This window comes from Amblyomma mixtum, chromosome 1 (genome assembly GCF_055824585.1).
Source record: "Amblyomma mixtum isolate Tamu chromosome 1, ASM5582458v1, whole genome shotgun sequence".
Lineage (NCBI taxonomy): Eukaryota > Metazoa > Arthropoda > Arachnida > Ixodida > Ixodidae > Amblyomma > Amblyomma mixtum.
The window spans coordinates 36,908,261-36,933,387 of NC_143012.1; the positions used below are offsets into that span (position 1 = coordinate 36,908,261).

The window sequence follows — 25,127 nt, forward strand, 5'->3', positions numbered from 1 at the left end:
CATTTTAAAATAGTGACGTAATCGACGATTGAATTTTGCGCTTCTCCTCAATGCACCGGAGGAGTGCAGGGAAACTCAGCGTGACGTCACGGAAGGTATGATTTCAAATTACCACTGTCGTCAGCCACACCCTGCCCTGACTCGTTAGACGCTGTCAAACAAATCTCGACAGGGTTTGCCTTCGGTGGCGTTAGTTTTTTCCTTGAAAACCGGAGTTTGTGCGATGGAAATGTACCGATACCTTCGATGACGTCATCATGCGCCTCCCACTTGGACTTGTGCGCTGCGGAGAAGCTTGAAGGGCATCCGGATTTTAATCGGCGATTACTTCACTATTTCAAGTGCTAGCCCAAAAAGACTTCGCAAGCTTTACCTGCAAGTTTCACACATTCGACCCTCTTAAGCTCGTTGGTTTCTAAAACCTATGCAGTTTCCCTTTAAGACTAAATATGACGCAATAAGACTGCTATAATTGCAATGCTGCGTGCATATTGCATCATCCTTATCGGCAATAATTACAAGTCACGCGCATCTCTTCTCTCCAGTACCACCGTTGTGACTCAGTGACTACGACGTTCGATTGTTGAGCCCGAGGTCGCGGGTTGGAATCCGGCTCAGGCGGCTGCATTGTTAAGTAGGCGAAACACTCGGTCGGGTGATGAGGATGATGAGGGTGATGAGAAAATGAGGCGATCCCAGCATGCAATGCGCAGGAATGATATTCTATCGCAGCCAATTTGCAAGCCATAACTACCCTCTCTCACCTGCGTTTCCCTTTCCCCTGGCACACCGTCAATTACGCTTAGAGACCATCGGCCATCTGATGACCGCACTCTGCGTCCTGCATAGGCGAAATAAACACGCAGACACGTGTGTCCAAGCCCTACTTCGACGAACTAACTTACGCCATGGAGACCGACTATTGTGTACTATATTGCACCAAGTGAGCCGCGAACTCTGTGGTTCTAAGCTGTCTTGTATTTAAAAGTCACGGGGTCACACGTCAAGTCGTCGCCTAATGTCGAGTCCCCGAAATGTCGAAAATTGGACGAGTTTTTTTAGAATTTACCCAGAGCAGTTCTGAAGTCAGGTTACAACGAACACGTGGCCTGTCTGGTGCCTAAGCACGGGTCGGACATTCAAGTATTGATAGTGCAGCTGAGCTGCAATAGAAGCCGCGCCAAAGTAAAACGAGTCGTGCTTCGTAAATTATTTTGTTCTGTAGCTTTTAACTGTTCTTACTAACATTGTAACAGTTCTTTTAACAAACAAACCACAATTTGCGTCTCTCATGTTCAAGAAAAGTTGACAAAAGGGCATCTCTCGCTAGCCTAAGCACTTCAGTTCAGAAAAAACCAGGTGAACTTGTTATTAAGTGCCAAAGCTGACGCCAGGGAAAGTACGGGCGCGCGGATGTTCTTCGCGAAGCTCCTGTTTAAAAAAAAGAAAAAGAAGCGAAGACAAAAGAGCAGGCGCTACAATTCTTACACGTAATTAACACGGCAGCGTCTATAGCTCGTGTTTCTGTACATTTCCCACTCGCTCACTTTCCCGTACACACTTCCCAAAATAGGCCTTTGGGAAAGCGGCCACAAATAGGACTCGAAGCGACGGTGTTTCTCTCGCCTCTGGCTTTATTGAGACGCCTTCGTATACATGACGAAAATAAACAAGCAGTTCACGCCTCGCGCTTCGCTTTTCAGTGTCCGTACAGACATGGTGGAATAACTACCAGCTTCCTCCTAGAGGGGGCGATAAACAACGTGTTTCAAGAAGCTGGGAAATTTAAAGAAAAAAAAAAGGGTGGGGGGGGGGGGGGGGGGGGCAGGCGCCACAAAAGGAAGAAGAGCGGGAAAAAAATGGCGCGAAAAGTGCAACGCGACTCGAAAGCTTGCGAAACCGCGGCAACTTGACAGGCGCATAAATTTGTTCCCTTCCTCGAGGAGTATAATACTCTTTCACTTAAAACCCGCGAAGCGAGGCGCTGGGCGCCACTTGTGGCGTGTACGAGGCCACGCATGAAAAGAGGAACAATAAGGTTAACAGCCTCCGATGACGTCACAACGCCGACGGGAGTATGCAGTACGCGAGCATCGTTCTACGGTGCTCCCTGTGCTAAGCGAAACGAGAATAAAAATTATTCAGAAGTCGGCAGGGAAAATCGCAGTTAACACACTCTAGAAGGCAGCTGAGAAAATCCGATAGAAAGATACACATGTTTCCCTAACCTACCCAGCTGAAGAAAAATGGCCTTGGTGACGTAGTCGAACGCAGGACCATGACCACACCGCATTGTGCGGTTGTTCCACAAGGTGAAATCGTGGCTGGCAATTTACTGGCGTACGGTGAGACAAAATAATTCAGCAACTTAAAACAAGACATGTTATCCCAAGGTGCTTCCAACTGTTCTCCCAGAAGTAATAGATTTCTAACGAGACAATCATTGCAGTTTAAATACCCGACATCTGAGCTCAGGAAATTGGTTTTCAGTGTCCTTGCCGGGTATATGTTCTGTCTTGAAAAAATTCGAGATCACTGCGGTAACCCGCATTGGGGTAATGCAAAGCAATGATGACTCCTCATTCCAAGTGCGCAGTAATTGTCTCACATCTCGATGGACACCTGAACCGCGCCGTAAGGGAAGGGATAAAGGTTTGTTTGGTTTATGGGGTTTAACGTCCCAAAGCGACTAAGGCTATGAGAGACGCCGTAGTGGAGGGCTCCGGAAATTTCGATCACCTGGGGTTCTTTAACGTGCACTGACATCGCACAGTACACGGGCCTCGAATTTCTCCTCCAAAGAAATTCAGCCGCCGCGGCCGGGATGGAACCCGCGTCTTTCGGGCCAGCAGCCGAGCACCATAGCCACTGAGCCACCGCGGAGGCGGAAGGGATAAAGGATAAGAGAGAGAGAAAAAAGTGCCGTAGTGGAGGTCTCCGGAATAATTTCGACCACCTGGGGATCTTTACCATGCACTGACATCGGCCCAGAACACGGGCGCCTTTTGCGTTCCGCCTGCATAGAAACGCGGCCGCCGCGGCCGGGTTAGAACCCGGAAACTCAGGCTCAGTAGCCGAGCGCCCTAACCACAGAGCCACTGCGGATCTCAAAAAGAAGGCAAGGTGCAGTAACTGTCTCACTTTCCGGCAGACACCTCAACTGCGCCGGCAGGGAAAGGATGAAAGAGGGAGTGAAAGAAGGGAGAGAGAAAGAGACGTCGCAGTGGAGGGCTCCGGATGTGATTTCCACCCCGTAACATTCCTTAACGTGCACCGACATCGCACAGCACACGGACGGTTTCGCGCATCACATCCATCGAAACGCGGCCGTCGTACGTCTGTTTAAATCCAATCGGACCAGTAGCGTGACATAGTCACACAGCTATGGCTATGGTCGCTCAGCTATGGCCGCAAAGTCCCCACATCGGTCACGCGCAGAGAATACTGGCCAGTGCCGGAAAGATGGCGGTCGTTGCAGCAACACCCATCGTGTGCTTTTGCGACGCAGATGCCACGTGCGCTAACGGAGAACGACAGAAGAAAGGAGGAAAGAAAGAATGAAGAAAAAGGAAGGACCAGGGTATACCAAGACGCACGGGCGTTCGCTTTATATATATATATATATATATATATATATATATATATATATATATATATATATAAACACGCACCCGGCCGGCTGAACACCCTTCTCTCCCTCTGGTGGTCATGATGGTCCTCTCGGGAGCTTTTTCTCTCGGCGGGGCGTCTCGGGCTGCGCAAGGGGGAAAGATAGTGCCGCGCGAAGTGTCCGGTAATGGCAGTTTAATTGCCGCTGTGTTGTAGAAGGACGGTGCAGAGGGACTGCGAAATAGGCTGCGGTCAGCTGGGTCCGCGCGTGTGTGCCAGTACGTGCATGCTACGTACACACACACACGCACATATACAGGAAAGTTTAAAAACGCTTCTTGGGGAGACAGTCAACGCTCCGGCCAGAAGCTGGCCTTCCGTTGCGTGCGTGCGTGCGTGCGTGCGTGCGTGCGTGCGTGCGTGCGTGCGTGCGTGCGTGTGAACAAAGGACGGTCGCCTCGGCTTCAGTAGTGATGTGGTAGTTAAGCAGTTAGAGAGCAAGCATTTCTTAACTAGTTATCTCCTTAACTTCCTAAGAGAGACAGAAAGAAAAGATAAACGTGGGAAATTTAACGAAGCAAGCTTGCGACGCACTCGACGTCGTTGTCAACGTCACGAGCTTCCTTCGGAGCGGTGGGGAAAAAAATGTTCCAGCTCTAAAAAAAAAAAAAAACGACTTTTCTAAGTGATGAAAGCGTATTACGCTGCCGCAAAAATGTCGGCGGGGTTACGAGAAGTCCGTGGCTAACGTATTTTGCTTAGGGCAAGTACCTGATGAAGTTGTCTCTTCCGTGTCCCTGTGACCTTTTAAAGTTGCAGCTTGGGACTGGGAAGAATCGTTAACTTGCCAAAGAACTTCTCAACTTTACCTTGCATCCGCCTTGCTGTTCTGAGGAACGATAATCTATTTAAGTACTTATTCATTTATTTACCCCAGGGCTAGGGATTGTAAGAGATAGTGATTAAAACCCACGCAAAAAATAAGAAGACGTCTCTCCAGAAAGTCGAATGTCAACCGCCGCCGTGGCTCAGTGGTTATGGCGCTCGGCTGCTGACCCGAAAGACGCGGGTTCGATCCCGGCCGCGGCTGTCGAATTTCGATGGAGGCGGTATTCTAGAGTGCATGTTAAAGAACCCCAGGTGGTTTAAATTTCCGGAGCCCTTCGCTAAGGTGTCCCTCACACCCTCATAGCCTGAGTCGCTTTGGGACGTTAAACCCCCATAAACCATAAACCAAAGAATTCGGAGAAATTTGGTGACTGTCACTCGACATAATTTTAAATGTGAGGTATCATTTCTTTGTCCGAAAACTTGCAGCACCACAATTCGCAGACGACAGCACATGAGACGCCATCTGCCGTAGCTTACATAAAACTGCATTGGGGTGGGCGCACAGACCAGCATGGCACTCCATCAAGCCGCTCGCTCGCTGCGATATCAAGACGCTCATCGTATATTTATTACGCGGGAAGTTTTTCGCTGTCAGGACGACAAGCGCGGCAACAGAAGTGAATATGTCCTCGATTCGCAGTTCGCCGACTAACAACTTGGAAAAGGAACAGCTTCGAAACAGACTGCGGGCTTTCGAGAACCGAGACGAGCATGCTAATCGCGCAATCGCAAATGCCAATCCGGCTCCGCATACCTAACCATGTGCAGTATGGGTGTCATTCTAGTCACGAAGTACAATATGTCATTTCGTGTGCCAGCCATGCTGCTTCGACATAGCGCCCCTATAAACGACGACGTCCCCGTTCGAGTCAGTTCTGCTACAGTTCCGTTCGACTTCGAATCAACTCCAAAGACAACACACACTCCTCTCTTTTCAAGGCTAATCACCTCGGCCACGCCGTTTAAAATTCTGCCTCGCGTACGTGACCGGTAGCGCCCTCTGCTTGAGCACCCGCGAACCCCGAGTATCCATCTCACGGCTCGCGAGGAGGGATCAGCATCATCAGTCACACCGATGATTAATATAACGCCACGCCGTTAATAAATTCCAATCCCGCGCTTACACCAACACACAGAGCTACGGCGACTTTACCGAGGACTCGCCTCTCCGCTTCAAATGTAGGTCAGCCCAGGCCCCTCTGTCGGTCGGTCGTGGAAAGAAGCGGGGGGGGGGGGGGGGGGGGGGGGAGGAGCGGCCGCTCATTATGTAACGGGAATCTGCCGGGCGCGCTGCGAACAGAACAAAATACAAAAAGAAAAGCGAACAAAGCCAAAACCGAGCCAAGGCAAGCCCGTCCGTGTTCGTCGAGTCGTTGTAAACACGCCTCCGTCTGACCGTTGCCCAGTTGTGCGCGCGCCGAAGAATGACGATGATCGCCGAAGCCGCCAGCACCTGCAGGGGCGCGCGTCGCCAACAAAGGATGGGGCGGGCTTTTAAAAGAACGAACCAACAGCGAGACCCCCCCCCCCAAACGCTGTGTACCCACTCATCAGCGATGATCGCCGCGGCCGCGCATCCAACACCGCCGCCGGCGGCCGCCAGACGGCGCTGCGATTAATAGTTACGCCAGCGCCCTCTGTCTGCTGGCCCAGATATTATGGAAGTGGTTCGGGTGCGGCGGCGTGCCGCAGTACGCGGGGAGCGTGTCTAACACCGGGAACTGCTTGCTATATAGCTGCCGTTCGGTCATACCTTGTTGATGCGCTGTTGCTCTTGTTATGACGTTCCTGCGCTCTTGTTATTACTTTTTTCCCTTGCCAGCCAAGAAGCGTCCATCGGGCACGCGTAACGGCTTAGTGCAGTGAGTAGCTATATGGCATGGAAGAGATGCGCTTGCTGCCGACTCCGCGCGTGCTGCCACCGACGCTACAGCCACCGTACAAACGAGTAGCCGATTTGTCACGCTCGCCCCCCCCCCCCCCCCCCTTTCTACCCCGCTGAGCTGCACGCGTAGAAGAAGGCAAAGCTTCCAAAGGAAAACTGAATGGACGAGCGCCCGTTAATCCGAGTCCGTGCTCAATACGAGATTAATAGGAGCGCTCCAGTTGGACCTGAGCGCTATGCTGTGGCGTTTTGGGAGCGAATCTTCGAGGCCTTTACACTTACGTGAACGTGTTCAAAGAAAACTTGCTTTCAGGGCTCCCGCTGTGCCTGTCTTCACCTAGTTCCACGTCCTTTAGCGTCGTTCCTTCTAGAATTAACCGATAAAAAGTAGCCCACCTCTCCATCTTGCTTGAATTGCCTTTCTGGGACCCATCGCGAAATATTCCAAGCGACATTATTTCGTTATTTATTTACTTTACTTTCCTGCAGCGTCCCAAGCCATTTAATTATGGTGAGCGCGACAGAGGCATATCATGCACTAGTACCCTCGGCAGAGGCTCACGGGCTTTGGCGTTCGCCTACTGACTCAAACGTCACGGGTTCGAATACCGGCAGCGGTGGCCGCACTTCGATGGAGGATAAATGCAAAAGCGGCAGGGTGCCGTACGAAGTTAGTACATAGTAAAAAAAAAATCCTCAGGTGGTCTAAATTAACCCAGAACACTTCAGTACGGCGTCCCTCCAAGCCTGCGTGTCGCTTCGGGACGTTAAATCCCCCAATTTACAAATTTCTATGCACTATAGTAAAGCCAGAAAGAGAAAATGCAATGAAAAACATAAAGAAAATATACAGAACATGAGAACTGCTCGCTACGTCATACATAACAGCCAGGCACGGAACTTGTCTTCAATGGAGCATAAAATAGGCCTGCGGGTAATCTGTTCCAGTCCATGACTGCAAATCCAGAAAAGCGAATTAATGTAATGTTCCGACATCTATTTCTCACGGATTTTTCACTTTTCGTCAGAACGACCATGCAATGAGCTGGGAAGAAACACCGGCCTTGGTTAACGTTCACATTCTGAAATAAGATGAATGTACATTTCTAAATCAATATTGTTTATGTGCTCGGATAAGGGATCTCTACCGAAACAGCCCTTAAAAGTCCCGTTACAAATGAGCACACGGTCGTTAAGAGACCGTTGTAGGTGAGTACACATTTATTTAACGCAGCATGACTATTTGGCAATCTTGTGAACCGCTTAAGAGAGTCCGTCCGTACCAGCTTTAATGTGAAAACACTGCTTCACGAGGTCTAACCGGCTCGTCGAGTTTGTGTGAAGCTTGACCTTCAAGGTGACCTTGGCAAAACCTAGCACAGCAACAGCCCATGCAGAAGTAAACTGCAACACACTTTCACGCTGGGCATTGCACATCGTCGTCTTCCATCAGCTTAACCTCGATCAGAGCTGAACCTGGGCCTAATACCGTCGCCAGACGTGCCGACGACCCAGCAATGCAAAACTATTAGCCAACCAGGCTAAACACATGCTTTCGCACGTATGCTCAGTTTAGCTACGTTAAAACCTTGCCACTTTTTATGCATGCGATGACAAAAACGCGTTTTCCTAACAACCGTCACTTATTCTGACATCTGCAACATATCACCGAACTGCATTCTGGACATTCTGCACGTTCACTTTGATGTCTGGGTCTGCAATCATCGGACAGCGAGGGACTCCAGCTGTGCAAAGCACAAACTGTTAAACATGTTCTTGTACCTTTAAAATTACATATTCCTACTTTCAAGAGGAGAAAAGGGGACTACAGGTGAACATTAGAAATGTTAAGCTAGGTGTCAGTAATTTCACGAGTGAACTTTGCGTCTCCCAAGACCACTCGAACAGCATTGGCAGTTGCAGAATGTTTCGGGCTGAGAATTAGACGATTCCGTTAGACCTTATCGAAAACCCAGAATAAAATATCTACCCACTGACATCTGAACAATGTTGCGCTTGAAGCGCGAAATTCATGTCGCTTGGATGTCGACCAACATACGTGCTGCTGAGGATGGTTGTCAGGATATACCATGAATGTCTCAAATTTCTGTTTGATATTGAGGTCATTTGTGGACGTTCTGAGGACATCTCTGATTCTCCGGGATAACTTTCGTACATAACCATACATATGACCGTAAATATTTTTTCGATGGAGGCGAAATTCTAGAGGCCCGTGTACTGTGCGATGTCAGTGCACGTTAAAGAACCTGAGGTGGTCGATATGATCCGGAGTACTCCACTACGGCGTCCCTCATAGCCCGAGTCGCTTTGGGATGTTAAACGCCAATAAACTAAACCAACCAAACCGTAAATATTGACATAAAATAAGTTTATGCTACCGAGTGTATGTCTGAACCATATCTGCCCTTTCCCTAAGGAACCAGACAGGGCTATGAGACGCTCGTTCACCCCCCACCACCAAAAGTCGCTCTAGAGGCCCGTGTGCTGTGCGATGTCAGTGCACGTTAAAGAACCCCAGGTTTCTGGAGCCCTTCACTACGGCGTCCCTCATAACCTGAGTTGCTTCGGGACGTTAAACCCCAATAAACCAATAGTCGCCTTAAATAATCCTTTTTGCATCGTTCTTGGCGCGAGATGATCAAACTCACTCGCCTGGCTTGCTTCAATCGCTTTTATAAAGAGAGCGCAGCCCGTATAATAAACTTATACAGTCACGAGAATCGCCACTAGCAGATGGAGAGTTCAGAATTCTCAGAACACAGAACGAACGCCATCTCTCGGGTGAGAGAGAAACCATACGAACAATTTGGTCAGAGCCATGGTCAGAGCAGAGCCAAGTGTGACAAAAAAAAAATCTAAAAGGGAGAAACAGAGAGACAGTTGTACAGTGGCGCCATCCAGTCGCTCATGTGAGAAGCGCGCTCCGAAATAAGGTCAACGGCGCAGTAGTCGGCAGCGCGCACCGCGGCAGCTTCGAACTAAGCGGGCTGCACGGACAATAGAAAGCAGCGCCATCTGATAACAGTGCGGACTACTTCGCCTGCTGGCGGGACTTTCAGATAACCACCAACCTCACAAAAGCATGAAGTCACAGAGCAGACGTCATCTCTCTGGAAAACAGACGCCAATGAGAATAGCAAGAACCTGCTTTTTCTTTAATTAGATCATCATTAGTAAAAAAATGACCAGCGAAAATTGGACATGCGCAGGTCTGTTTCGTCACTTATTCGGTACATTTGAGTCTAACCTGAGGCAGTCGCCTCTTAACTAGTTAAGAAAAGCATCGAAAGAACAATTTCATCTAACTAGAGCTCACTGTGCGAGCCCCGCAGTCGCTATAGTTAGCACATTGTTGTGGTTTGCGCGTAGTTATGAAACCGTAGATGTGCTGCATAGCTGGGCGCAGGATTTGAAAATGCAGAGAATAGACCTTGCAAGAGCTATGCGGAAGAATGTGCGAATGTTACAGTCACGCCCACAGTAGTCACGCCATCAGTCGAGACGTGTTGCTATGTCCAGACATTCTCGATTGTGTACTCTTGCGATGCATGTAGAGACTTGTTACCCTAACATTTCTGCTCTATTCCGCAATACAAGAGCATGATACACTGAGGACGCATATTAAAGCGCTGTAGGTGCAGCTTGTAGTGTGACAAGTGGCAAGTGAATATCAAGATGCGCCCTAATGCACAATCAAGCGAAGGCACAGAATGCATAGCAAACCAGCTCATCGATGCGTTGGAACGTCAATATCTACACTCCATTTCAAAACTAGGGCCGTTACTTAATAAACGGTTACTGAATCAATCTTTTCACAAGCGTGAATTCCAGAGCTCCGCCGTGCTACTTCGCTGCAGACATTTTTGTTTAAAGGGAAACTGCATAGGTTTTAGAAATCAACGATCTTAAGAGGGTCGAATGTGTGAAACTTGCAGGTAAAGCATGCGAAATCTTTTTGGGCTAGCACTTAAAATAGTGAAGTAATCGCCGATTAAAATCCTGACGCCTTTCAAGCTTCTCCGCAGCGCACAACGCCAAGTGGGGAGCGCATAATGACGTCATCGAAGGTATCGCTTCATTCCCAACGCACAAACGCCTGCTTTGAAGGGAAAAAACTTACGTCACCGAAGGCGAACCCTGCCGAAAGTTGTTTGGCAGCGTATAAAGCGTCAGGGCAGGATGTGGCGGACGACAGCGGTAATTTGAAATCATACCTTCTTTGACGTCACGCTAAGTTTTCCTGCACTCCTCTGGTGCATTGAGGAAAAGCGCAAAATTCAATCGTCGATTACGTCACTATTTTAAACGCTAGTGCAAAAACACTTGGCATGCTTTACCTACAGCCTACATAGATTTGAATCCTTGAATATCGCGAAATTCTCAAAAAAGTGCTGCAGCTGCCCTTTAAGTTTGTTCCGCTAACGCATTACACCAAACGTAACCACTAACAGTTGCAAATGCACACAAGCGCCGCTGCTAAGCCAGGTACTTTACTTAAGAAAATAATCGAAATTCTTTACTAGTCTTTCTGCTTAATTTCTCTTATTCGCACATCGTGTGTACGGCCACCGACAACGCCTTGGAACGGGGTGGCCTTCCCCGCATAAAGGGTACAACTGTGGAGAAGCACCCTTCCAGGGTTCTGCATGTGTCTAAATTGGCTCATTACTTTTTTTAACAGGCCGGCACTGCACTCTAGAATGGCAGGCTCGCAGAAAACGTGCGTTCAACTGCACGTCCAAAGAATTCACAAGCAGCGCAAAGAATAACCCTTCTCTTGAAAGAATTTCAAACAGGAACGCGGTAAAGGTGAGCGATAAGATGTGCAACGCAGAGTTATTGAAATCAGTGGCACGCCGGTACCTCAAAACTGAGAACATACGAAAGGTCGCGCCACCTGTGTGCAGATATTTCAACTGTTCAAAAGCAGCTGGGCTAAAGTGTGTTACGTCGCCGATGGGTGACATCACAAGCGTTTCGTCGTTAGAGCCGTGTATAGTGTCCAGAAACGTCCACAAACCGGTTATCCTTGAAAGCCGGACACTGATGTGGAATTCTGGCCCATGACTTGATTAAAGAAAGAACTATGCATACTAACGTGGCGTTGTATGGCGGGGAGACAGGAGAATGTTATTCGAATTCCGCAGTAGACTCTCTTCGAATACAAAAATAGACGAATACCCGCGTCTACCCTTGCGAAACAATCACGGCGACGTCAGAATAAAAAGACAAAAAAAAAACTCACAAAGCTTCTCAACTGAAAAGCGATTTGACGCGAATGAATTCAAGCAGAATGCTCGGTCCAAACAAGCGTCAATTTTGCCTTACCGCAGTAACATACGAACTGTGGAAACATTAACATAAGAAATTAACATACGATGCAGTAATCATATTATGTGCAGAGATCTCGTTCTTCCTCCTAGAAACATTTTGTGGGGCCCAGAGGTGTCATTAGAATAGTAATTAAAAAATGCAATTTTTATGCCACATCAAAAAGACGTTTCTTCTATTCGCCGATTCTGGAAATCCTCTCGTAAGAACGTGGCGTTGGCTTCCGTTGACATTTACTTTTCATGTTTTCCGTTTCTATCCGTTCCTAAGTCGTTTATGTACACGGTGTTTCAGTTTATTCGATACAAAATGTTCATTAGGGTGCTATAATAGCTACACGGAAAAGCTTCTGAATTTGAGTTACGTGGTCATGCGTATTTTGTCCATACCTGTACCTGAATATTAATTTATAACTTACCTAACATGCTCTGATCATCCTAGCATGTTTCGTAACGTGGTCCAAAGTAATTATTCTGTATTGAATTAAATTATCGTTTCGGGTTTTACGATCCGAAACTGACAACGGGTTTAGGGCACGGCGTAATAATGCCGGGTTGCTGATTAATATATTTCACCTGGACTTCTTTAACATGCACTGGCATCGCACAGTGCACAGTCGTTTTGGCATTTTGCCTCCATCGAAATCCAGCCGGGATTCGACCCCGTCACTTCGGGATCAGCAGCCGAACTCCAAAACTACCAATCTATCAGTATCTAATAAAATGAGAAACCCTGCACAATACGCACACGCCTTCAATCCCTTCAGAGTTTGCGCATCAAAAATTCGCGACACACTGGAACGCGGATATTTCGTCGAGAGGAACGACAAAACCGTGTCAAAATACGACAAAATATTTTATAGTTTTGTCGTAATCACAGATTTTTCTGTTGTTTAGTAGTACTTTTCTATAGTACTGCAGTTTTTTTGCTGCAGCACTTTTCCGTAGACTGTAGTTCTGCAGTAATTTTATACAAACACAATTTTGTAATGTGCCTGGTCAAATATCCCATATAAAAATGTCCTATGGCCGGCTATAAATGTCCTATGGCCGGCTATGGCCCAAATAGCTATAAAACTTTCCTGTGGCCGTCTACAGCTGTTGTTTCAAGCCGATATACTTTTCTATAGACAGCTAAAACCAATTGTATGGTTCCATAGCTATAGCTGTAGTAGCATATATTTTACAATAGGTGGCGATAAGCACCACTTCGGGTGTGTTAACAAAAGGCCACAGACGAACAAAGTTTTTTCCACGGACACCTATATGCCGTTTTCGTATAAGAAAACATTACAGAAAATCTGTTTCTATGACAGCAACTTTTCTGTTGTGTTTTTCGACGGAGTAGCGCGCGTTAGAGGAAGAGAGGATCCCGGAGAACGTATCCCAGATGCTGCGGAATAGGACTCGTCGATGGAGAACGGCAGGACTCGTGAGCAGAGGCATCCGTAAAGAGACCGGGCCGAAGGATAACTCGAAGGATAACTCACCGGTGGGCACAGGCGACGTCGGCAGCGGCGGAGGCGGCGACGACGGTGGCGAGTCGTCGTCCTCCTCCTGCTGCGTCTCCCGCGCGTTGCGCTCCAGGGGCCAGCTTATCCGCTGCCAGCCCGGGTTGCGGGGAGGAAGCGGAGGGGCCGGAACCTCGGTGTCGTCGTACGCCACCTCCTCCTCTCCCAGGGGCTTGGGGAACACGCTCAGACCGGAGGAGACCCAACTGTCGATGGTCTTCCGCCGGACAGCCTGGGAAAGAAGGGTAGAAGGCGTATTAAGGCGATAACCTTTAATGCCTCATCGTTGTCGACAGAAGGCTGTCAGCAGAGGTGTCACGCGTTTCGGTTGGTCGAAATGGTTGTGACGTCAGAGTGCGCGGATTTGAAGTAATGAGGTCACCCACGCAAATTAAAAAATAAGAAAAATAAAAAGAACAATTTAAAAAGTACAAAAATAAAAATAAGAATAAACAAAAATGGAACGAGACAACAACAAAAATTAAAAAGTATAAATGTAAAGGAATTTAAAAATAATAAAGAAATAAAAAGAAGATAACGTTAAAAACAGACATTACAAATCAAAATAAACAAAAAAAAATTAAAAATAATAAAGACAAAGAAATCAATGCTAAACATTGCGCCAGGAAAGGCTTTCTTCGCCTTGCCACACTTCAGAGAGCCGATGAGCCCCCTGAATTTTTTTTTTAAAGACCTCTTTAAAGAAAAGCTAAAGTTTTTTTTTTTTTAGAATTCGAGGTTATTCAAGAATTCGAATCTATGAAGCTTCTAGGTAAACATGCAAAGCATTTCTGCACTGGTGAAATAAACGTAGATTAAAAATCATGGCGATGTTCAAGCTTCTCCTCACTGCGTCGGAGAATGCGGGGAAACTCGTAGTGACGTCATTATCACCGAAATTTCAGACGACAGCTGCCTTCGCCTGCGTGCTGGTCGTCTGATACCACCAAACAACGCTTCGTCAGCTTCACCTCCGATGACATTAGTTTTCTTTCATTACACAACTGTTTCTTCACTGGAAACGTAACGCAGCCATACGTGACGTCATTATGGGGGCCTGTTCCCGTGGCTGTGCACTGCAGAGAAGCCTGAGCGCCGACATCACTTTATTCGGCGATTACGCCACCACTTCAAACGGTAGCGCAAAATGACTTCGCTGGCTTTACCTGCATGTTCCATAAATTCGGCTCGTTTAACCTCATCAAATTTTATAACCACTTCAATTGCCCTTTAAGACTCGTATAATCTACAATAAGCTCGCGGTAGTCGCTCGGGCTGGAGGACTAGAGTTTCAGATATATTTTACTTTGACAATTCACGGTCCCGCAGTGGGCTTAACCGAGCGTGTAGGAGGAGCACCTTTTATGCGTAGCATACTGCAATCACTCAGTTCAGCCCTTGAGCGCGGCCGGGCAGCCACTAAACCACGTGACGTGACGTCACCAAACCACGTAAAAAAGGAAACAAAAAATAAAAAGTAAAAAAAAAAGGACGGCTGAGCATGGTGGCGGTTGCCACCGCCCCGTTTCAAAGGGGGCGCTCCTATCCATCCATCCATACGTCACGGAGGAAAAGCTGCTGAGACAATCGAGTGCCGCCAAGCAATACCTCGCGCAAAAAGACCGCGCAATATGCAACGCATTCTTGGCTTAACCAAGCTAAGCCTGGGCATCTTTTTTTTTTTTTTAATGCGAAAGCACTATTGACCTCCTAACCTGGAAAATGCTTGTGTGTGGTGAAGCCTCTCAAGTTAATCACGTCGTGCGAGAAATTGCGGGAAATAAACGAGACTTTGAATTATGGTGGCATTGGCCAACCCGGAGAAATAAATATTGTCGTCACTGGGTTGCGAACCAGGGGCAGTGTGAACATATCAGCTTCGCTGGACACTGCACGAGAGCAGTTCGCTATCGCCGCAGCCGATCACACTTCGTGTTAAACTGCGACACGCTCTCGCGTTGTGCAATGCCCCGCCGTCGTCTCCATCAACTTCCATCTGTGCGCAAGTCAAGAAACGAAAGGAAAAGCGCTTTCAATCGCGCTTTGAGGTACATGACGTTGGTGTCCACCTGAAAACAAAAACCTGCTTTCGCGCAGTATTTCGTGATTAGCATTGCTAAACCACCAGCAATCCTTTCTTTTGTAGAGATTTGGTAGCCTCTAGCTTTGCCCCTGCGTGCTTGGTGTTATTTTTTAGTTATTATTGTATAAATAATGACTGAAAGGTTATTCTACCAAAGTCACGCAAATTAGTCAACAACAAAAACAGAGAAATGCGTTTGAAGGGCAGAGCAAGAAAAAAAAAGAGGCTGAAAATTAGGAACAATCGTGCTCCGGTTACTTTTCAAAACTGAGCAGATTAAAATTCTCTCTCTCGCTCGCTTAAATGATATTTCGTTATGTAACTTCGAACTTTTCTTGTTGTTAGGTGTTCGATTTAGGACTTCTCCTAGCTCTATTGACGGTGTTTCCATTGTTGTGATTATTCCATAATTATGTCCTATTCAATCTAACTGCAGCCCCTTTTAAGAAATAACGCTTTCACTGAACATGAAGCCTTCACGTCCTATGGGGAAGAAAAGGGGGGTGTAATCCACAACTGAAAAAGAGTAAATAAAGAGCCAAATCGCCCGCCCCTGCAGCCATATATCTGAGCTTCGCTGCACAACATATGTGTACTGCAGTGAAGAGCCCAGAAGGCACTTGCGCTGCTAGGCAAGTAAGTGGCGGCATCTCGCGGTTGTTTAGTTATCCCAAAGCGCCAGGCTCCGGAGCAGGCTTTGTTTTACTGTGGAGCTGGTGCGGCAATATTTTAAACAACCCTTCCTCTGTCACTAAGGTAACCTCGATATATAGAGGACGCGTACAATAAAAGTATCCTCGCAATCGAAGGTTCACACTCGCAATCTTCACAGTGCCCACCCAACGGACATCAAAACTCCCATTGACGTCCTACGGACGTCCAAGGGACGTCCAAGATAGTTCTAGAGCCCATTGGGAGGAGGCAAATTTGATCCCCCTCCGTTACTTAGCGATTTTTCATGCTCCCATGCCTTGTTATTGATGCAACGTCCCGACTGGCCTATGTAGACACTTCCAGGTGTCAGTGAGATTCAGTGTATGAAATCCTACTGATATGTGGAAGGGTCTACATAGGCCAGACGGGACGTTGCATCAGTAACAAGGCACGGGAGCATGAAAAATCGCTATAGAACGAAGGGGGATCAAATCGGCCTCCCTACTGTAAAGTATGCCAGTGTGAGCCAGTGTTTAGCAGCATTAGGACTCTATGCAGAAGTCGCGATCAGGTGGCACGTGAAATTTTTGAAGCCTTTATTATTAAAAAGAAGGGGAGCACATGTATTAGTGACAGGTCTGTAGCTCTTCGAAGAAACGAAAATGTGCCATCTCGAAAAGTTTTCTGAAGACCTGCACTGCCAAGAATTCTCTCTTCCTTTTCTGGTGTCCGACGCCCAAGCCTGGGTGTTGTTGCTGTGGCGCTTTTATCATTATTTTACTTTGTTCTTGTTTTGCTTTTATGCTTAAGGTATTGATCGCTTTTGCTTCGAATGCATAACACTGCTTTTGCTACGTTTGACTGACGCTGCTATTGCTAAGGTTTGTTTGGTTATTTTTCTAACATTTGTTGTAAGCTAGCCCTGGAAGTGTAGGGTAGAAGAAGCGTTCTGCGATTTGTGTTTAGTCTTTTCATTAACAGATTACTTGTTACTGACTGGTTGAGAGTGATAGAGAGCCGTTACATGGTGAGTGAGGGTTTTAAATATGCCTCTTTTCTTTTAATAAACAGTTGGAAGAGTGCGCATGGGCTGTCCTTTTCTTTCTGGAGTTGTCGTCATTGCGCCGCAGTTGTTTCGGCTTTGGCAAAACACGAACTAATTTGCTTGCAAGACCTCACGCACTATTGGGCATGTAGTGTCACCGAAAAACATGAAACTATCTGTCCGACATATACAGGTGGACTGAACCAAGGCCGCGCAGCGCTGACATGCCGGAAAAGGTCATCAAAAAAGAGAGGTTATCACGCCTCAGAGACTCAAAAGAAGAATCCCGTACAAAAGTGGCTAAATCTCTGCGAAAACGCCAGACAAAGTCTTGTGCAAATGGATAATTTAGAGGCATAACAAATTTTGGTTGGTAGAGCGACTGCTCCGGTGAAGCGGTGGTCCCGGGTTCGAACCCCGGACCAGGACGAATTTTTCTTTAACTGCGAAGTTTCTGAGAAAGCTGTATAACTTTCCTTTGTAGCCGTATGGCTGCGTTTGGGTTGATGTGAATGAGTAATTAATACCTGATTACAACAAATTTTAGTGGCGAGAAACAGATTGCATGCGGCCGCCCCGCCAGAAAGGAAGAGACCATGGGAAACAAAAGTCTGACCATAGCGCCGAAGAGCTGGCGCGCGGTCTTCCCAGTAATGTGCACAATGTTTATAGGCACTCAAAGGAACGCCAAGGTATACTTCAGTGGCCTACGCGCACATTGCATACCAGCGTGTTCAGCTGGTAAGACTAGAAGAATAAGAATGGGATGGAGCGCATATGGCAGGTTCGCTCAGATCATGAATGGTAGCTTACCAATATCCCTGAAGAGAAAAGTATACAACAGCTGTATCCTACCGGTACTCACCTATGGGGCAGAAACGTGGAGGCTAACAAAGAGGGTTCAGCTTAAGTTAAGAACAACGCAGCGAGCTATGGAAAGGAAAATGATAGGTGTAACGTTAAGAGATCGGAAGAGGGCGGAGTGGGTGAGGGAACAAAGGCGGGTTAATGACATCTTAGTTGAAATCAAGAGGAACAAATGGGCTTGGGCAGGGCATGTAATGCGAAGGCAAGATAACTGCTGGTCCTTAAGGGTAACGGAGTGGATTCCAAGAGGAAGCAAACGTAGCAGGGGACGGCAGAAAGTTAGGTGGGCGGATGAGATTACGAAGTTTGCGGGGATACAGTGGCGGCAACTGACAAATGACAGGGTTAATTGGAGAGACATAGGAGAGGCCTTTGCCCTGCGGTGGGTGTAGTCAGGCTGATGATGATGATGATGATGACGACGATGGTGTTCAGCAGGTGTCGATTCCCGCATTCCAAACCAGAGACCTCAACTCTTAGAACGATTAATTCCAGCTCCTGACACTGAACAAAAGTCCGCCGATAAACGAATAAGCTCAATGATGATTGCCTTATCAGCGCAGAAAAACTGAAGTCATCTGCATAAGCTAATACCTTCCGTTCGTGTCTCATAATATAGAAACCACTGACGGCACTACTGTTTATAACTTATGCAAAGTGGCTCCAAGTATAGTGTGAACAGGAGTAAGGACAGTGGTCAACCTTGTTTCACAGAGTACTGAATGCAGACCGGTTGTGAGACAGCCATTTACAGTCAAGCGCGATCGATCAATGCTATCGCCACAACCGATCACCCCTCGTGTAACTACCACTCTCTCGCGCTGTGCATTGCATGTCGTCGTCTTTATCAACCTCCATCCGTGAGCAATGTATCCAGAGCACACAGCTATCGCGGTGCCCTCTTAACGCGCGCTAAGCGGTTCCAAATTTTAAGGCGCGCTACAACTAAGGTCCCAAATCCGCGATTTCGCCGGCCTTTGCCTGAAGGTTGACCTTGAAAGTCTGAAGCCTCGAACCTAAATATAAATCAAACGCGACATGCTAGCACACATACTTCGCATTTGAATCAGCAAGCTAAATCGGCGGCATTTTTTTTATTTATCTTGCAATATATTCTCGCAATTTATTATCGGAGCACACTTCAAGAAGAGACAGCGAGACGAAGCCGGTTTCAAGAGCCAAAGAACAACTGAACAGGTTTTAGAATTTGACGAACGTAAACGGCTCGCATGCGCGAACCACATAGGCAAAGAGCAGCAATTTTTTTTTCTATTTGCCATCGACTGAAATGATGACGTAATCGTCATTAAAGGGCAACTGCATAGGTTTTAGAAATCGACGAGCTTAAAAGGGTCGAACCTGTGAAACTCCCAGGTAAAGTATGCTAAGTCCTTTTAGCCCAGCATTTGAAACGGTGACGTAATCACCAAATAAATTGCGACGCCCTTCAAGCTTCTCCGCAGCGCACAACGCTAAGTGGGGGACGCATGATGACGTCATTGAAGGTATCGGTACATTTCCAACGCATAAACGGCAGCTGTGAAAGAAAAAAAAAACCCAACGCCACCGAAGGCAAAGCCCGCCGAATGTTGTTTGGCAGCGTCCAACGAGGCACGGCAGGGCGTGGCTGACGGCAGCGGTATTTTGAAATTATACCTTTCGTGACGTGACACTGAACTTCCCCGCACTACTCCGTTGCTCTGAGGAGAAGTGCAAAATTTGATCGTCGATTACGTCACTATTTTAAATGGTAGTGCAAAAAGAACAGCATGCTTTACCTACAGCCTATATAGATTTGAATCCTTGAGTATCGCGAAATTCTGAAAAAGTGGCGCAGTTGTCCTTTAAACCCTAAATTGCGTTCAAGCGTCTCGGTACTGCAAATAACCGTGTAGAAAACTCCATAATGATGCCATCTACGGTTGTGATACAGTTCCAACGCAGAAACGCGACTTCAAATGAAAAAAAGAGTCATACAAAGGTAAAGCCTGCGAAGCGTCGTTTCGAGCAGGGCGGTAGCAGAGGAAATAGGAAATTGTCATCATTAGGCTTCTCCTCAAAACATGACAAGTCAGCTTCTCCTCACACCACAACGTCTTGAGGAGAAGCTGACTTATCCTCAACGAGCCTTAAGTTGGCTTTTCCGCGCAACAGAATACTATGAGGAGAAGCTTGAACATTCATTCAGCTTTAATCGGCGATTACGTCCGTCCGCATTTGAGCGATAGCGCGAAACAAAACGTCGGATGTTTTACCTATAACGTTCATGCATTCGAACCCTTCAAAACTGTTGAATTTCCCCACAAGCAATCAGCTCTGAATCGAAAGATTAGAGCTCCACGCAAATGACAGGAGCAGACAACGTACTATAAAAGAGAGACGGGACTCGTCACAGGGAGTACGACGCGAGCACTGTGCGCATAAGGGGCAACAAAGCGATGGTGTCGTCACTTCTCTGCTCAGTCCTGCGTCCTTCGCGATTTAGTAATTATCTACACGCATTGTATAGCTTGCGCGTTTCATGTTCTCGACCACGGCACATTCTATTAGTACATAAGTGCAGATACAGTCACCGATGCCCTTATGAAGGTTATGCTAAGCGCGATTATAGACCCCCTCCTCAGGCACCTGCGCCTGTATGAGGACGGTGCAGTTCCTATATTCGGCGACAGCTTTCCTCGGGAATCACCCGAGGCTACAGGGCGGAGCATCCGGAACTGTATCATTTCGACAACTAGTTGGGCCTCACAACAGCGCGCCCATGGCTGCCTGGGGCGTTGTTCTCTCCGAGATATCTTCACTCCGTCGCCAGTGAGCTCGCGCCATCTATGGAAGGCTCTTGAAACAAGACTTGCCTAGGAAATTCGTGGCAATTAAGAAAACTGTTCCTTCATTTTCTAACATTGAAAACTGGCAATTGCGTTAGATATATGTCTTAAGCAACAAATATTGGCATTATACCATTATTTAAGGCCAAAACTAATAACTGCAAGCGAGTTTTATATTCCGTTTCGTAGGGAAACAAGGGCGTGTTTCGGCTCTATAGCCTCCGCTCCACTGCCAGAAAAAGTTGTCGCGGAGTATATACCAGTCGGCACAGCCAATTCTCCTTGTATGCTGTTCCATGCAGTACGGACAGCGTCTACGTGTTGCACGTTACACCGACCACGACTGTACGCTACTCCTCAGACCGGAGGCAGGCAAGCGAAAAGCCGCACCTGGTTGAGTATGATGCGGCGCCTCTCGAGCTCGAGCTGCTGCTGCTCGAACTCGTCGAGGGAGAAGTCGTCGTCCATGGTGGCGCGGCTGCTGCGGTGCTGAGTGGTGGCCAATAGCGCTGCGCGCCAGACGCGACGCAGCAGGCCCTCTCCCCCGCTGCTGCGGTCCCTATACGCTCCTCCCCCTACGCTGGAGTGGAAGAGGGGTGATGACGAGGCCTGGCGCCGCCGATGGTGGTGCGGCGGCTGCCTCCGCTGGAAGCGCAGGTGCTCGCGGCTCTCCAGGCTCCTGCTGCTGCTGCTGCGCAAACCTCACAGCGGCGACTGCGGTGAGCCGCAGGCCGGGCCCATACGCTTCGCACGTTCCCCTGCACGAGAAAGGCGTTCAGCATGAGTAGGGTGAACAGCAGCTCGCATCATGATCGTCATCATCAGTGACGTCACGTCTACTGCAGAACAAACCAGGCATTTACCATGAAGGCTTTGACCCTAAAGGTATTTGGGTAAAGACCTGGATAAAGGCCTAAGGCTTTGTCCAGGTGCAGGTCTGCCAGTTGCCCACAACCCGGCGGGGAGGTGGGGCGCCTGACACAAACCGGGCTTCAGGGACGTACAGTCGTCCACACACTTATCTAGAGCACTCGACAGACATGCTCTAAAGCGTAGCTTTTTGGGCTTGTTGGTGCATGATCATAGCGCGAGAATGTAGCGCAGAGTAGGACAGGACCCAAGAAGACGTGAACAACACGATCGCTATGTAGCGTTCGTGTTGTTCGTGTTGTTCGTGTCGTCTTGTGTCCTGTCCTACTCTGCGCTATATTCTCTCGCTATGAGACATGCTCTGTTGCGCATTTATGACAATCACTGCTGCCTGGCAGGCCCGATAGGTTTTTAAAGACGTCAGGAGTTAAGCACCGTCGATGTAAATGTGCATGCACGATAATGTCTTGTTTCGAAACCCTAGGTCACTCGTAATTCACGTAAGTGTACTCCCCGGTGCGCCGTTCGAGCGTTCTAGACTGGTGTGAGGACGAATGTACGTACGTACAGTCGGGGACAAAAGTATCCGGACCACATGTTCCTCTAACGAAGCTTATAGCTCTACTATCAGACAGCGGCTGGAGACCGCACTAGTGGAGATGAAAGAAAAAAAATTTAACTTTTACCTCCATAAGTGTGGTCTCCAGCCACCGACTAATAGCAGAGCTATCGGCTTCGTTAGAGGAACACGTGGTCCGGAGACTTTTGTCCCCGACTGTACGTATGCCCGAAATCGGAAAATGCGCCTATAGTAGTACTACCGCACTAAAGTTCACCGTGACACCCAATCACATTATGTGTTGGCAATGCGATCGCATTAAAATCTGTTGACGGCTTCATACCGGAAATGACGTCAACTGCAGTATGATGGCGTCACTGCCTTCCAGCCAATACGAGTTACCCGGTCTGGTGACATCACTTTCCTCCAGCCAATGGACGAATTTCATGACTGGCGACGTTTTCGCCACATGAGGCATCTAATCATATTGCACCAACAACTTTTTGAACAGTTCGTCCTGTCGCCACGTCTTTAAACTCCCTTCTTTTGTTTTCAACTCTCGAACATCAGCGCTAACAGACATGTAACCACTCCGTAAGCCCCAATCTTGGTTTCACATTGCCTCAAAGCGTCATCTGACTAGTGACCGCGTCTAACCATTCCGATGGAAGGAATATATTTCTGCGGAAGAGCAGCCGCATTGTCACTAAAGCTACAATATAGTGGCTTTTCTCCAAACGTCACTGTATTTGCCGTACATCATTTGCCCACGATGCGTTCGTTATTTCTTCCCTCTATCACGGTTGGAGTGAAACATTCGGAATCTCTAAACACATGTTTAAAAGGCTAATGCTGTCTACCTCGCCTCACAGGTAAAGTCGACATGTGTATACGGACTGGCGAGTCGCACAGATCGCGTGACCAAAAAAGCAGCTCGCCGCTGCCGATGTTCACATCGGCAAGCCGCCATCCCGAAATATCTCGTTCCGGACGAGAAAAATCGTTATTAACTCTGTCGACAACGAAAAGTCGGGTGTATATGGAGATAGCTCCGCGTCACTTCCGAGGTGCCGCTGACCGGTTCAGCCTCCTCACGACTCGAGTCGTGGGGCTGAAAACTCAAGCAGCAGGTGACTGTCCCTTTCGTTTTCTGTCGAAGTCGTTAAAGTTGTTTTCGACTAGGGTGACCATTTGCGATCGTCCCTTTTCGCACAAAACGGTCGCAAGATCTCCGCGATTCGCCAGTGTGAAGCACCAGAAAGCGCCTGCTAAGCATCCTGGTTCAGCTCGACTGAGTGCAGTCGAGAGTAAACTTTTAGAGGGACATTGACGAAAAATCGAAGTAGTATCGACACATTGCAGAATTATAACGACAAAGAGCCCACTCTCACCGAAAACGGAGCTTTGACAACCTGAAAAAAAAAAAATTAACGAAATGCAGGTGTTGCCATCACCGGCCGATTTTGCAAGTAAAATGCGTGCGCTGACACCAAATCTCGCGCGCAGATCCCGGAGGCTATGCTAAGACGCCATTCACTTCAAAACGGCTATCACGGATGCATTCGCGGTGTCGACTCACAAGTTTGAATTGAGTGGCGGGAAAATTTATAAATTTAATTTTTCTGAGCGATAAATATGCGTCTTTTGCTGCCGGAAAAACGTCAACATAGCGAGAAAGCGCCAGAGGAGCAATTTTCACTGAGTATAATATTTCAACGGCGTTGTCTTAAGCGTTCCTTTAAAGTGGGCTAACAAAGTGACAATAACAAAAAGGCAGCAAAGAAAGAGTTGAGAGATAGCAGCATTCCTAATTAGCAGAGTTTAAGCACAAAGCCAGCAACTCGGGGCTATGGTAAAATGCTTAAATTATAGTATTTATCTAAAACAATAACCATAACTTAACGCGAACCGTGTAACGCACGGACAATAGTTATCCCTTCCCTTTACCAGCGAGACGCCCATGTGGCCAAATCGAAACCTTGATCTCCGATAACGTCTTAACCGCTCCGCTACTACATGTACTATCAGCGTCAAATGAAATGCGAACAAAACACCTGAAACGCGAGCACAAAAAATCAAGCATATTAGAGGCTGGAGGTGAAATACAGGCGTGGGCTATTAACATTTCAGAAGAGCGGTCTTTTCGGCTTCGATGGTAAAATCAACTGCTCATGTATTTTGCCTCCCTAGTATAATACCTGCGAGTTGTGCTGTTCGCGTTTCAATTGGCTTGTTCGCGTTTCAATTGACGCTGATAGTACACAGTGGCCGCGTGAAAAATCGATACTATGAAAACCACTTTGTTGAAAGCGTAACGCTGTGTCTACAACAGTTTGTGCAAGCGTTTATATCTACAGGACCTCGACAAAACAGTCGCGGTATGACGCAATATGCGCCAGTATGGCTGTTCTTACGTTCATTACTCACGTTCTCCAAAACTGAAAGTGCGTCTACAGTGTGCTTTTACGCAAAAACAAAACGACCTCGCTGAGGAAAAAAATAATTTCTTGTCAGGTCACGGAGCTTTCCGCACTCGTCTCAGCCAAGAGCAAACGCTGCAGCGAGGCAATTGCACCGTAAAAGCATTGTTTCAATACAAAGAACGGACGGAGTGCGCAGTTATGTGCCGCTGCGAGTCCTTCACGGGTGCGCACCAACGCTTGCGAACAACCCATGCGCAAGGTTCACGCGTTTCGCGTATCCAGCGGACAAAAGGGAAACGCCCTGTTATAGCCGACAGCTGTCCCGCCCCCACTCACCGCCATCTATGTACGACCAACGCATTATTGTACGTTCCCGTCAGCGCGTTTCTTTTTTTGTTCTCTTTACCGTCCAGCGCGACGCGAATTAGCGTCAAGCGGCGCTGGTTAATAAGCGTTGCGCCCGATAAAACGCGGCGCCGCTGTGTCGTGCTCGACTGATTTTCCTGGCGTGATCGATCGGCGTTAAGAGTCGCGCGCGGTCAGAAACTAGA

General features: G+C 47.7%; 1 protein-coding gene across 2 annotated transcripts in view; it reads right to left on the reverse strand.

Annotated features, from left to right (window-relative positions):
- The window catches only part of LOC149366026 (uncharacterized), a 287,338-nt gene that overhangs the window by 195,782 nt on the left and 66,429 nt on the right, over nucleotides 1-25,127 (reverse strand). For both annotated transcript variants that reach the window (XM_089547652.1, XM_089547662.1), the window contains exons 2-3: nucleotides 21,115-21,482; nucleotides 13,227-13,479 (exon numbers count right to left, since the gene is read on the reverse strand). In XM_089547652.1, the coding sequence (XP_089403778.1) occupies nucleotides 13,227-13,479; nucleotides 21,115-21,192 (331 nt within the window). In that variant the 5' untranslated portion in view covers nucleotides 21,193-21,482. The remainder of the gene's footprint in view (nucleotides 1-13,226; nucleotides 13,480-21,114; nucleotides 21,483-25,127) is intronic.